The sequence below is a fragment of the Mugil cephalus genome, chromosome 3 (assembly GCF_022458985.1).
Source record: "Mugil cephalus isolate CIBA_MC_2020 chromosome 3, CIBA_Mcephalus_1.1, whole genome shotgun sequence".
Classification (NCBI taxonomy): Eukaryota; Metazoa; Chordata; class Actinopteri; order Mugiliformes; family Mugilidae; genus Mugil; species Mugil cephalus.
Genome location: NC_061772.1, coordinates 27,463,626 through 27,478,038, shown reverse-complemented (window position 1 = coordinate 27,478,038; position 14,413 = coordinate 27,463,626). Strand labels below are relative to the sequence as shown.

Here is a 14,413-nt window from a genome sequence, read left to right as displayed (position 1 = left end):
GTGTGTGTGTTCAGTCAAATTGTGCGGCCGCAAACATCCTGGAGGCAGAGGATTATCATCTGCAATCGAAGGTAATCACGTCACCGAGCACCAATCTGTGTGACAAAATAACGCGAAAGGCTTTATTTATTTTATTTATTTATTTTATTTTTTTTTTTATTAACCTCACATGTTCTGAAGGTTTTGCAAATAAAGTGATTTGCAGGGGACGGTCAAGCGTTGTGCAGATCTGATTTGGAGGCAGTGAGTGACAGCTGTGATAGAACTGATTGGACACGGAAAGAAATGGAAAGGGAGGGACCTCTACTGCGTGCATGAGTCATCACTCTACACCCCCCCCCCCCCCCTCAGCCAAACTGTCTGTTTTTTTTGTGTGTTTTTTTTTTTCTTGCAGGTTTGAGATTTACTGAGCTCTGCTGGGAACATTCTTTCTTTTTTTTTTTTTTGCATAAAATTGAATGCAGACCTTAACAAGCAAATTATTTTCTACTAGTCTCGGCGTGTTCCTGCATCCACGTCTGTCTGGCTGAAATTCTAATGATTTATATTTACAAACACACACTCTCACCCTCTCAGCGTCGTGGCTCAAGGATATACATCCCTGCAGACTACGCGCAGACGACGGCTATACCTCTTTGCGCTGGGGTTGCTCTGGGAGACAGTTGTTTGTGATAATCAAATTAATGTTTCCCACTGTTTAGCAGGTTGGTTTGGGGTTGATAAACGGGGCAAGATGGTTTGCGACGTGTGAAATCCTCCTCATTACTTCAATTCCTCTAGTCAATTCACAATTGTCACAACTGAGCATGAATAGAAATACCCAAGAGGACTTTTATTCCTGCATGGTGTCTGACGTTTTGTTTAGCATATTCTTGTTTTATTCAATCAGTTTTAAACCAAAAGAGCAGCTTTAACTTAAACGATGCACAATACAAGCAAAAGCCTTATGGTTACTCAAAGGGATGTGCCCCCCCTACGTGAAATTTAGTTACTCGCCGTATTCCCAAGAGTTGGATAAGTGAGAAAAAGTGGTTTTAAATTGGCCCAGTCATTGTCCTAATCCAGCAGTGAAGCTGTTAGCTTTAGCTTAGCATAGGCGCTGTAATGTAGTGTTGCCAATTAGCCAGTCGTTCCCAAAAGTGATCAATAAACTCAAGAATTTTCCTAATCACTTGTTGTGATCGAGTACAAATGTCAATGCAGCTAACATGAATGGATTGCCAAGGGCAAAGACACCACGCAGCAAATGGAAACCAGTCAACGTTACAGTGCCTATGCTAGGCTAAAGCTAACAGCTGTGCTGCTGGATTAGGGCAACGCCTGGGCCGATTTAAAAACACTTATCCAACTCTGGGGAATACGGTGAGTGGCTAAATTTCACTAAACTGAACAACACCATGTCTTTAGTGATTCTGATTCGTAGGGGTGATGTCTCCTTTTAACTTGGATATTTAAGGGTTCACTGTGCAGAACGACACATGCAGCGGGGAAAGTTAAATCTAAGTTTTGCCTTTGAGTCTAATCCTGTAGTCGATACAGCTGGAACATGAAATATCAACATTTTTTTCTACCACCAGGCAGAAGTTGCACAAGGACTTGTAAAAAAAAAAAAACTTGGTTTGATGCCCCCGGAGGAGGATCCAGTCTGAGCCGCAGAAGTGCGAAAAGTGACATCAACAGGTAATACCAATTTGTCCACTAGGGGTCGCACCGTTTTAGTAAGAGTTGCATATATAGTGCTGCCTAAGTCGCACTTATTTTTCCTAAGAAATTGCAGGTATTTTTACAAGTTCACTGAATATAAACATTTTCATACTATTTTGTACTATTACGTTATTTCGGTGGGAGAAGTACCTTGAATAAGTCCAGTTAGGTTTTTTTTTTTAATCTCTCTGGCTCTTTCTGTATTGTCTCTGCATCATGACGCAAATAAATAAATTACAAATTACTAAATTATTAGGACGGCTCTTCAGGGGAAAACAAAAGGGCAAAGTGCCAGAAACTGCAGTTCCTCAAATATTCACTTCAGAGTATCACCAAAACAATTCAATATATACACCTTTATGTTAATATGGTTCTTTAAAAACTGTCCTATCTACCACAGTATTATTAATGCTGATGATGTTTAGGCAACAAAAAAAATGACAGTTTTAATCAGATTAAGATTTTTGTGATGGCAACTGGGAAAGTGGAAATACACAATGAAAATAAATCATTGTTGAACGTGGGTAGATGGAAAGAAGAAGATGGAAACCCTGTTCTCAGCGATCCAAAGGAAATGTTGGACATCGCCGCGACAATTCACCGTCCGGTGCATCTCACTATCTATAGCTGTGGCATGGGGTGTAAACATTGGCAGATTGAAATGCCAACGCATGATTTTTTCCTCAGGAGTCCCAACTGGTAATGGAAACTTCTTGTTCGTGGCCTGGTTTTCTGACCTCATATGCTGCCGTTGTGTCATGCCCAATAAATGTTAAAACACAAAATACAGACGGCCAACTTTTCGCCGGATATTAAATGCCACAAACTGTGGCAGAAATGCCAAAAGGCTACGCGTTTGTTTTTACGGGAAACCCAGAAACAAGGTCAGATATGATGCACTGGATGTATTGGATTACGTGCTTCATTGGTGCCTGCTCTGAAAGATTTCTCTTAAGTGTGACACTACCGTCGATTGCGCCGAGGAAACAATGCAAACTATATAAAGCCCAAGAGAAAACGCAGGCTGAAACTGAAAAGAGGGGGTGGAAATCGTCTAACTATATTCACGAAATGTAAAGAAGCATCCGGAAAGATGGCTTTCTCTCCTGAAGGTGAATTTCATGGCACTAAAGGAAGACAAAGGAAGAACAGGGCCAAGTCCATTAGGGAGTGCAAAGTAGAGTCAAGCTAAATGAGGGCTGCACGGCGGAAGCCTCGGAAATAGGGAAAAGACATCTAGAGGCATTTAAGAAGATGCTGCTGGTAGTTTGAAGACCGGCTTGACAATGTGTGATATGAAAGGAACTAGGCAACGGGGTGGGGGGCGGCGGAGGTGGCTCGGGGGAGGGGGTGGACTCGAAGGGAAGCTTTGGAAGGGAAACCTCGTCGCGCAGCACCGTGTACAGATAAAGTTGTCCTGGGACGGTGCAGATACAGATATAATCTGGTAAAAAGGCCGACGGGTGCCTCACTTTTAAATGCTCAAAAATAGTGACTGTAAAACACAATAGAAATCAATACCTTCTATGTTGTTTTCATTTTCTTTAATGATTGTCTCAGTGTCGATAGGAGCCATGCAGATAAAATTAACCCATTAATCAGACAGAAGTCTTCAGGGATCTCTTTGGCATCAGTTCTGGCATCACTTTAATGTCCGCATTCCTCTTTTTTGGTGAAATGTGTCCATCTTAAATGCAAATTTGTTGATTAAGTCACTTGATTAAGAAACTAAGTAGCTCAGCCAGTCTTACTGGAAATACTAGGAAGATGACATTTCCATTCACATCTACAAATCAGAGGTGTGGGCAGCGATTCCCAGACCTGAAACCGGTCTATCCTGGAATTAGCGTTCCAATGATTGACAAATTTCTCGCAACCTCTTGCAATCTATATGATTATGGGTAGAAATGTCCAAAGGCCATACTTTGAACTGCCACTTGAACAAGCGAATTATTGCCTTAATCCGACTTTAACTGGACAACTTAGGTGCACGTAAACACGTTACCCAGATAGTACAATTGGAAATAGTTTTTCTCCAGCCTTAATTGGACTTTAACTGGACAACACGTGTGCGCAAGTTCGACTAAACGCTCCGAACAAAAACATCCAAGAAAGTCTGTCTCAGAGGTAAAAGAGGTAAATAGAAAGTAGAAGAACCACCTGAGGGATAGCGGCATCTTATTTGCACCACTAGTAGCGCACAAATTACGTACGAGATTAAAAAAGTGCACTATTACCCATCTTATTCTTGTTTTGAAATGCTGGTCTGCCAAATGAATGACTCTTGTTTATTATACGACGAAAGGGGGGCGTATTAACCTGATGAAAAGACACATATCGCCACCTAGTGTGGAGGAGGAGGAGGACATGTTAGTGTTAGTTATTCGATTTTCTCCGTTGCATGTAAACTGGGACAAGGACCACATTCAGAAAGTCGAATTTCGAGCATAGCTCCATTAAGCTGCGCATGTAAACGCACTGTCTGACGTCAATCCGTTTTTAGCCCCTTCGGGGATAGCGGCGGTAATTCTTAGGAAGCCCGTCATGCTGCCAGGAGGGTGCGCGAGTTGGTGGTGCGAGGGGCTACCTCTCAGCACGACGCCGCTGATTTAGTGAGGTCAATATTTACTACAACCGGCCCCGCTGCCAGCGTGCATATATTCCCTTCAGGTCCTCATCAGCAGAAGGTGAAGGTGCCGTGAGCCAAATCACAACCGGCCCCTGAAGCATTAAAAGTCGTGCGCTGACGACGGGACGAGTAAAAAAATGTGAGAACTGACGCGGCCGTTGGCGGAAACACTTTTCGTCAGATGCTTGACACGGGAGACATTCTTTTTTCCCCCCCATTGTTCAAGAAGTACCCGGCAGTTATCGGAGAGATTAATTTTAAGCAAGGACACCAAACTGTGGAGGTAGACACGGAGTAGGAACAGTGAGAAATAAGTGAGGAAGTTTCTGTTACCGGTTCGGGTCAGTGGTGTCATGTAGTGTCGAGCAGACATGATCTTCCCTTCCAAATTAGTCGGGGAAACGGAATAGGCAAGGAGTGGGAGCACTCCAGCTGAGAACAACAGCACTTCATCTGGATGCCGGGGGAATATAGATAATGTTGGTTACACAGATAAGGTCACTGCCACTGACTTTTATCAGAAAAAGGTGCAACAGCAGTTTAATAAAGCTCATTTAGATGCGGGGACACGTGCAGAGGAAGATCACTAGGAAGCGCATACGTCGCACCCCGTCTCAAATGAACTTGAGTTTAAAGCGGCCACGTGACCTGCAGCAGGTTAATAATACTATTAGACGGGATTTTACGACGGGACAGTCGACGCCAATCATTTTCTGCTCCATTTCAACTATCAGGTGTCGGGTAAAGAGTCGAATTACTCCATTTATGCCACAAAGCCGTCTAGCGGGTTTACACCGTCAATAAATCTATTGGTTTGTTGTTGTTTTCTTTTTTTTTATATACATTCATGTTTGTGCAAATTGTCATAGTAACAAAAAGCGGAAACTACTTTATCAAGAGCAAAAAATGAACCAGAAAAAAAATAAATAAATAAACAAATAGCCAATAAATCAAAAACGGTGATAAAACAGTAAGTAATAATTACAAGGCTGAATAATACATGCTTTGTTATGTAATTATTCTGAACATATTTAAAAGAAAGATCAGTGAGATAATGTGGTTGGACCTCACACAAACACCAAATGAAGATGTGTTGCAGGAATGAGTCATCTCAATCCAGCTGTCCACAGGGCATGTATCTGATTAGCATACCCACACTCAGACGCCACGAACAAATGTAAATATTGCAATAAAAACCTGCTGTAATAGTATCAATTCGGCATCAAGGATGGCTTCCGGTTTATTATTTTTTATCTATTTTGTTTTTTGCCAAGTTTAACAATATTGGATGCATGTGAGTGCAGCGTTATACAATTTCAATAATTGTTATTAAAGCTATATGCAAATACGAGCCTCAGGAATGGATGCCGTCGCAGCGCGCTGCTTCTCCTGTTCAACCCCGCGCTACGCAGCTTTTATTTAATTCTCTCTCGTGTGCACACAAAAACGCATTGGACGTTCTTGTGGCCACTGCAATGAAATAAACTGCAAACATATGGGAATTGTTTAAAATTTGCAGCGCAATTAGTCCACGCTGATAAAATAAAAAAAAAAAAAGAAAGAAAAAAGAAAGATGTAAGCCATGTAGCAAAGCTGGAAACACGAGCAAATATTATTTTTGTAGCGTGGGAGGGCGGTTTACTTGAGTTCAGCTATGATAGACAACATCTGCTCAGGCAGGAGCAGGACGACTCGCTTTATTTGCTCAGGTTGTTGTTCTGAGTGAACCTGAAGAATGTGTAAGATAAAAGGGCTAAAACAACTCTACAGGACAGCGCGGCGAAGAACCCACAAAGGGGTTGTCTGCTCAGCAAGGCTGAACGATTTGGCGCTCCGTAGACTGAGGCACCCCATTTGGCTAATGAAGTCCCTGACTGTCTTCACACCACACCCCCACCCACCGCTCCACTATGAAATGTTCTACTCATGAAAGTAATGAGGCAGGGAGGGAGAAAGACTCTTCTGGCCACTGATAACCTCAGACTAAACTTGCAACCTTACGAGACAAGGGCCTAATATCTGGCCGTCAATCAGCCCCAGCATCCCTGGCTGGAGTGTTTAATTACAAGGATCAATTATTTACCAGCCTCCTCTTTCACTACTCGGTACTCCCAAAAAAGGAGTGTAAAGTAAAAAAAAAAAGAAAGAAAGAAAAGAAAAACATTGGCGAGACCCAGAAGAAGTTCTTCTGGTGAATTTAGTACAAAGAAAACAGCGAAGGGTTTGTTCCAGATAACACAAACACTGCGCACAACAGGTGACTTCGGCCGAGCTTTTCAGAGAATGATGACACCGCAACTTGTGCATAATAGACGCAAAATGACATGAAACTTAAAACGTCACACTTCGGCACTAACTAACAGCCAACACATTTTAAAATATGCATAATACATAAAAGTTTGAAGTAAATTCTATGGATATTCGTCATATTCACTTTTAATGAAACTAAAACCAGGCATTTAATTAACCTTATAAAAGGACTGAGAAGTAGGAAAATTCCTTCATATATATATAAAGAAAAACTTCAATCACAAGTTAAAAATTAGAAAAGATGCAAAACAGCATCTTTAGGATTTAACTACCTTCACTTCATCTACTTCATATTTACTCTTTAAAGCCGTTTCTCGTCTTCGGCTGCAGGGCCGAGCCTGCCACTTCCAGGCTTTTAACTAATTTGAAGAGACGGGATCACGTTACCTCTTTGCTCGTACTCACAACAGCACCTCACCTTTCTGACGCTGGAGAATGTGTGTCAGGAAAGACGGATAAAGTCACACACAGACAAAAAAAGAGAGGACTTCTTTTTTTTATTTTGAAAGGGTTCATTTTAAACACCTGATATTGAAAATATTTGCATATCACAAACATTTAAATTTGACTCAGCTGCTGTCTGGCTGCTACATCATAGAAGTTTAATGGATTTGGTTTATTAGTTAAAGTTCTTTCGCAGAAGGTCACGGTACTCTCTGTGCTGTAGAGTTCTTACCCCAGGTGGTCTCAGATTCAGCTGTAAGCCTTTAAATTTATTTAAAGGGACAAGATCGGATCCAATCTGTGCCCCTCTTTGCAGGCTGGTACACTCAGTACCTGGTTTCAAAAAAAAAAAAAATTCCATGCAGACATTATCCTTCTGATAAGAGACACGCTTTTTTAAAAAAAATATGCTGGATCAAGTTGCATTTTCCTCCCCGACAACATCCATGAAGCTACACACTCTGCAAAGCTATGTTTGATGTGAGAACATCACTCAAAACGTATGGCAGCTACTTCACTTTCCTCGAGCCCCGCGCTCTGTTCTTGCATCTCCCGAGTGCTAAAACGTGGAGCAAGCAGCAGCTGGCCGAGTGTTTTTCGTGGCCATCTATCCGCAGGACAGACAGAGTGCCTCTTCATGTGTCCGAACTGCAGCCGGCCAAATAACCCAAATAACAGGGGGGAGTGAAAAATGCAGCACTCAACAAAGTCTGCTGAGGTTCAGGGACGTAACAAGCCACGAGCACCTGTGATTTGTGTTTTTTTTTTTTGCTTTATTTCTGTGCTAGATTTCCATTGTCATCAGGAGTCTAGCCTGGTTTGTGCTATTTGTGGCGGCGCGAGCTCCACATCAGTGACCACCTGCTCTCTCCATTAGTTTAGCCTTTATCCCGCTATTACTTTTACAGTGACCTCAGACTGGAGAAATTCCTTTCAACTGCTTTGGTGCAGCTTTTTTTTTACACTTTTACGAGCTTTTTCTTTTATGCTTACTGATGTTGCTTTGGATTGAGATTTGCGAGATGAAAAGCATGTGTGGATATATCTGGATTTCTGGCAATGATGCCTCACAGCCAGAAGGTTCTGGGTTCTCTCCGGTTTCCTCCCATCATCTAAACACTTGCTCGTTGGCCGTAAGGTGTGAATAGTTGGAGAACCCCACCTCCGGCCCAATGACAGTACCCGTGAACCCATTTTCACATCCCACCAACGTGCGTGCACGCCCAAAAAATAATTTCATCTCCAATCCCTCGCATAAACCACAAAACCGAAGTTCAGAATTTGCCTTGCTCAGGAACGAGTTGACTGTTGAAAGACTCCGATATCGATCGAAAAAGGTAAGATTAACACTTATGGCCTCATTAATTCCACAAGGGGGAGCGTGTTGAGGCTGAAATGTAAGAGTAGGCAGCTTGTTTCTCCTTCTCCGGCAGCACAGGGTTTTTCCCCCGGACTCTCGGTTGATGGCTCATTAATCTGTTCTAGAGGAGGTCCCCTACGCAAGCAAGCCTGCGCCAGTGAAGGACTCCTCGTGCTTCGTCCTTTTTTAATTGCATTTTTTTTTTTACTTAGCCAAGTTGAAGGGTAAGTCTTGTGAAACTTAAAAAAAAGAAAAAGAAAACCTAAAGAATTCTGGAGCAGTTTCCTTTAAGTTTGTTCCACATTTAAATGGGAGGCGGTGGCTTTCTGTAATATACAGGAGCTGCAGGTTCTGTCAGCTCCGTCAACTTTCAGCTTATCGACTCCACGCTGTCAATCTGAGTCCCTCCAGCTCTCACTGGCCTCAGCCCTAATAAATCCAAGCAAAAAAAAAAAAAAAAAAAAACCCCAACTGCAGGATCTGGTTGAAAATTCAGTTAATAAATCAATTGGGATAATAAAACTATTATAAACTATATTTGTTTTTGTTTTTATATATAAATTCTAACACTGCTCCGCTGCTCACCAAGGTAACTGTTTAGATCTCTGCATGTGACGACACTGCTAATAATAGGCCCAACAGGACACCACAAAAGAAGCACAGCAGAAGAAACACCCTTGTTCTATATATAATTGATCTGTGGTATATATAAATAAATCCCCTGGGTGGGGGGGGGGGATTTAGTCCCAACACCCAAATTGCATGGGCGGTACGAACAAAAATGTATATTATGGTATTTTCCAAATGCATAATCACGTGTTCACAACATTTTCTACTGTTTGAGAGAGGAATTAATGCAGCAGATTGACTAAGGATGGACTATTTTACTGTGATGATGAGTAAATATTGTTAGAATAATCCCACACTAGCAGTAAAACTGGTTAGTACTGCCTGCTGATGTGAAAATCCGGGCACATTTACAGCTCGGAGATAAAAAAAATAATTAAATGTTATCAAGATGAAACAAAGAAACAAGGATAATTTCATTTATTGCGACACATTTCTTCATATTTAAACTGCTACGTCTGTGATGTCAATAACAGAGCGACCAGCTACCGTAATAACTGTAGTCTGCGGGCAACACTTTTGTTCCTCATTCATAAAAAGCTAAAATTGGGGAGATTTTCGGGGACAGCTTTAGGCGGGGGACAGGTCATTCAAAATAGGGACAGTCCCCAGAAATCGGAGACGTATGGTCACCCTAAAAGAAACCCAAACAACCGACACATCTTCACCACACCGCACCATGTGTGTTTAGAAGCGCTACATTGAAAACAGTCCGGTCTGAAACGGCGTCTCATGGCGCATTAAAAACACCCATATTCAATATGAACCTACTTCAGGCGTTAGTTTAAATATAAAAATGCAAACACTCCCTTTCACACATGGGGAAAAAGAAATGGCTCGGATCAGAGTTTCCCTACAGTTAAATGACTATTTAATTTAGGCGTTCTCATTTGATAATGAAACAGAACTGCAGTTTTATTACTATGTGAATCGCTGAATAAATTGCAGAAGCGTTTAGTTAATAAGGAGCTACAAAAAAAAAAAAAAAAAAAAACTATCAACGCCTTTACAGACCATTCATGATGGTTTTGCTGTGTTTTCACACGCAGCCCATGTGCATTTTATAATCTAACTTTGTGTGTTTATTATTTACCAGTGAGTCAAACCCTTTCTCCATTTGGATATTAACATGTGTCCTGAACGATAAGATCACATCTGGAGGGTTTGAGGCAGACGCGTTCACACCTAGCATCAACTGAGCCACCCCTTGAATTCCTACGTCAGTTGCGTGTTGTGTGTTTTTGTGAAGAAACACAGTCGTCCTTGGGGGGGGGGGGGGGGGGGGGTGCAGCGCAACATTGTGCAAACAGTCTCTGTGTGAAAACATTACATCTCTAGCTACTGCTGATCCAGAACCACAAACATCACCGCTTGTGTATGTGGATCCGAACCCCAACGAGCGTGACGGCCGTTTGTAAAAACAAGGGGAAAGTATCGTGTGGGCTTTCCAGCGCAAATTAGCTACCTGGATACAAATTTGCAGCCAGACGTCCTGTGTGGGAGGCAGCGGGGCACTGAAGAGCTCCATTTACACACTTTAGCTTAACTGCAGTATTTGCTCTGACACCCATCATTGCTTAAGTACTCCATTCATACATGCTCTGCTTCAGCTGCCACGAGCAATTACATGCTGGAGATTTTCTTATTTATACAATGCCCATTCAAATCTTTAATCACAGGTGTGTGCCCGCTAAGGGCAGGCTTTTCCTCCTCAAAGAAAACGATCTGTTAGGGACACCGTCAATCAGCCACCGCGAATCTAAGTGCTTAAATGGCAGCTCCGTCAAAGCCACGTCAGGATTCAGATTTCTGTTTTCACGGCTGTGACAGAGCCCCGCGGACGTCTCCATGGAGTTTCGAGCCGCATTTATACATTCGCGGCTATATTTAGACGATGTGTCATCGCCGTAATAAGATCGCGGCGTCGCTTATAGATCAAGTGACGCGGCATCGTTTCGCGTGCGTTTTCACGTAAGTGAATAAAACGGAGAAGAAAAAACATCTGCAGCGAAAGCCAAACACTCAGGCACGATTTCTGAATGTGACCAGGCAAAGGCGCACTTCCGCAGAGCGTCACAGTCGCCGAGGTCTACAGCATGTACTGCACGCAGGGAGGAAAAAAAAGAAAAAAGAAAAAGAGAAAAAGAGAAATCTATCAAACTGTTTTTTAATAGCATCTGATTGGCAAGCTGTCTTGGGACAGTTGGCAAATGGGCGGGCAGCGGAGGAGTTTAGAGGTGCTAAAGTTCAGGCAGGAGCGACGCAGCACCCGGTGTCCTGCCAACAGCCTTACAGTGGCGCAATTCCTGACTAAGTTGTTGACCCGTGGCCCCCACCTGCCTTGACCATGCATTATATAGTGGGGGGGGCCCATCACTTCCCCTCCTATGCTGCCTTGCCACACCAGAAGGCTTTTGACTCATGCCCATCTGTCCTTGTAGTACATACATTAAGCGAAAGCCAAGACGCTGGCACCCTGTCCTGTTCGTGCGTGCCTTTATAACAACAAGTCGTTATGTGGCGCGTGAACAGGATTTTACCTTAGCAACAAACATCTCGGTGAAGGGAATGAATATGAGGGAAAAAAAAGGTCATTTTCTTATATTTAAACAAAAACTATATTTTCCATTTCCCGTGAAGGAAACAACCGGTCGACACAAGAGCCTGGAAATAACTTTCAGATGATCTGACACACATCAGAGGCGAAGGATTTAGGGACATTCGAAACACCTCTCAGTATGGGTTGGCATGCCTGTGCCATTACCACAGCAACAAAGGCTGACTGGATAAGCAATCCCTGAAAACACAAATATGACCTAATCACTTGCAAATACCAGCGTGGACTGTAAGTCTAGAGACTCAGTTCGGTCTCGCATCAGATTTGCCCACAGTCTGAACACATACTGGGGGCTTTTTTTTTAAAGCGGAAATAAATCAGCAGCACAAATTCTCTGCTGGGAACTCGAAAAAAAAAGGAGTAAAACTACACACAAAGTGCTGTTGTTTGAATACGTCCCCGCAGCACTCATTTTGGTCTGAATTAATATTTGACGTGGAACGTTTAAACAAACGGAGGTTAACTTTCTTAAGGATATTAAAAAACTTGAGCAAATAGCTAAGGTGCAGACGTACCTGCGCTGGTTGGACGTCTAAGTAATGAAGCACCTCTTTGAGCATGACAGGCGTGTGAGGAGGCTTCGCGGCTGAACCAGAAGGCACATCTTCAGACCCCTCCAGGGGACCGGGACCAGAAGATGCACAGGCTACGGGGGAGTGCACGCTCAACTTCAGTCTCCTCCACGCTCTCCACGCAGCCAGATTTGTTTTCCGCAACAGTGAGTTGGAGCACGACGACACGGGGAAAATCATCATCTTTACAATGATCTATGGAGAAAAAGTTAGCGCAAGGTTACGCGATAATAAGTGGAAAGACGAAGCGTTAAAGGCTGTTTAAAATGGGTGAAGATGTTGAAAGTTAAACTCCATCAACATAAGACACTTTACAAATAAATAACTGGGAACAAGAACACATCACAAATTAAGAAAGAAGTGTTAGTTTTGCCTTGTACATTAGCTAGAGGCAATGTGAATATTCAGCTGGCACAAACAGCTAATTTCAAATCTGAGATATTCTTCATTGTGTTGACATTAGACGCCATCTTTAAACTCCCAACAACACACACCTGAGGTTCATGTACGAGGCGCCACCACAGCAACACCTTCAGAAAATTAGTTCAACATTTCACACTGCTTCCCCCACCGAGGTGTCAACGTGAACCAGGAATAAATAAAACTCATTCACTGGGTACATTCCTTAAAACAAATGCATCATAACACAACAGAATGACTTTTGTTTTGTTAGTTATTGATTTAAGGGTCGCCATAAACCAAAACTCTTCTGTTTTAATGGCTATTAGCTAGCGTCAAACGACGTGTGCCGTGTGGAAGAATTTCACTCTGGAAAATGAAGCCACTCAGGCGGTAATTTGTAAATTAGTGAGGTGGCAGTAGGTGATCATCATTTAATACTACAAACTCAATTTCCCACAAAGAATGAAATTAAAAACAGAATACGCCCATCCACTCAGGCAAAGGCTGCGTTTAAAAGAAGAGAAGAGACGGCTTCCAGGAGAAAAATATTCCAGAGAAGTAGGAAGTTTATGGTATTGAGCGACTAGAACATTATGGAGTTATTATGGAGAACACAGGTTTTCTGGAACCAAGGTACGAGCTCTCCACACTATTTTGAAGGAAATATTTATTAGACTTAATACAATTAGTCACAGGAAAATACAAGGAAGAGAATAAAAACGTTTAGCCTTATTTTTAACATCGAATCTGGATTCGGATCAGCCGATTCTCTCCATTAAAATATTGATATCGGATCAGGGTCCAGAAACATCTCTAGTTATCATGTTCACTTTATGTTCAAACAGCATAAGAAAGGCAGCGGTTGAATAGTAGGAGTTTTCTGGAGGATGCAGTTAAACAAGGGTAAATTATTTAGACTTGTTCAGGGATTGTCAGAATAATAGACATGTGTCTGTGCAACACAAAAGAACTCAATGGTACCACAAGCTACAGCATCCAAAATGAAAACATTCATTTATCCAAGAGATATCATAATAGGAAAATGATATAGTGAATGAATGAATGGGGAGTTGATTTAAGGAGCCCCATGATTTAGCTATTCCAATGCTAGCTGCTACCTTTCCAGCTAGGTGTATGCAAACAGGCCACATTAACATATCTGTACAATAATATGTTGTAATCACTTAGTTGTGAAGACGGTGGTTTGCAATTGCGTGTCACTGACTGTTCCTCTTCAGGCAGAGAATCAGAGACAAGATGTGAAACATGTAACTAGCTAACTGCAATGCTAAAAACACCAGGGCGTGGAGCAAATGTGCGTGGAGGTACACGCGGGCCAACACGTGTTAAACACACAGACGTGGATATACCACGGAGAAGTACATCATCGAAGGAGGAGATCTTATAATATTTCAGCTGAAATGATGCAGTTTACACCTGGGATACACAGACTCTGGATACTGTTGCTATGACACCATGTTGGATCACCGCCTGCAGTTAGCTACACGCGCTGTCAACAAACACATTAAAATGAATTGAAATATATAAAAAAAAAAAAAAAACAGTTTGAAAAATGTTTAAAATGTTGGACTGTGCCCGAGAATCGTGCCAACAACACCTCACAAGGTTATGTGTGTGTCGCTTACCGTAGTACGCCACAGGGTTGCTCCGCCTCCAGCGTGCGTCATGCCGTGCGTCATCCCGCCCCGCCCAGTGACCGGCGGCTCTCGTCCAATCAGCTGCGAGAG

At 42.5% G+C, this 14,413-nt stretch overlaps 1 protein-coding gene across 1 annotated transcript in view; it reads right to left on the bottom strand.

Annotated features, from left to right (window-relative positions):
- Positions 1–14,412, bottom strand: part of mettl15 (methyltransferase like 15) — a 49,016-nt gene extending 34,604 nt beyond the window's left edge. The window contains exons 1-2 of the mRNA XM_047580736.1: positions 14,312–14,412; positions 12,207–12,458 (exon numbers count right to left, since the gene is read on the bottom strand). Of these exons, the coding sequence (XP_047436692.1) occupies positions 12,207–12,458; positions 14,312–14,365 (306 nt within the window). The 5' untranslated portion in view covers positions 14,366–14,412. The remainder of the gene's footprint in view (positions 1–12,206; positions 12,459–14,311) is intronic.
- Position 14,413: the final 1 nt, after the last annotated feature.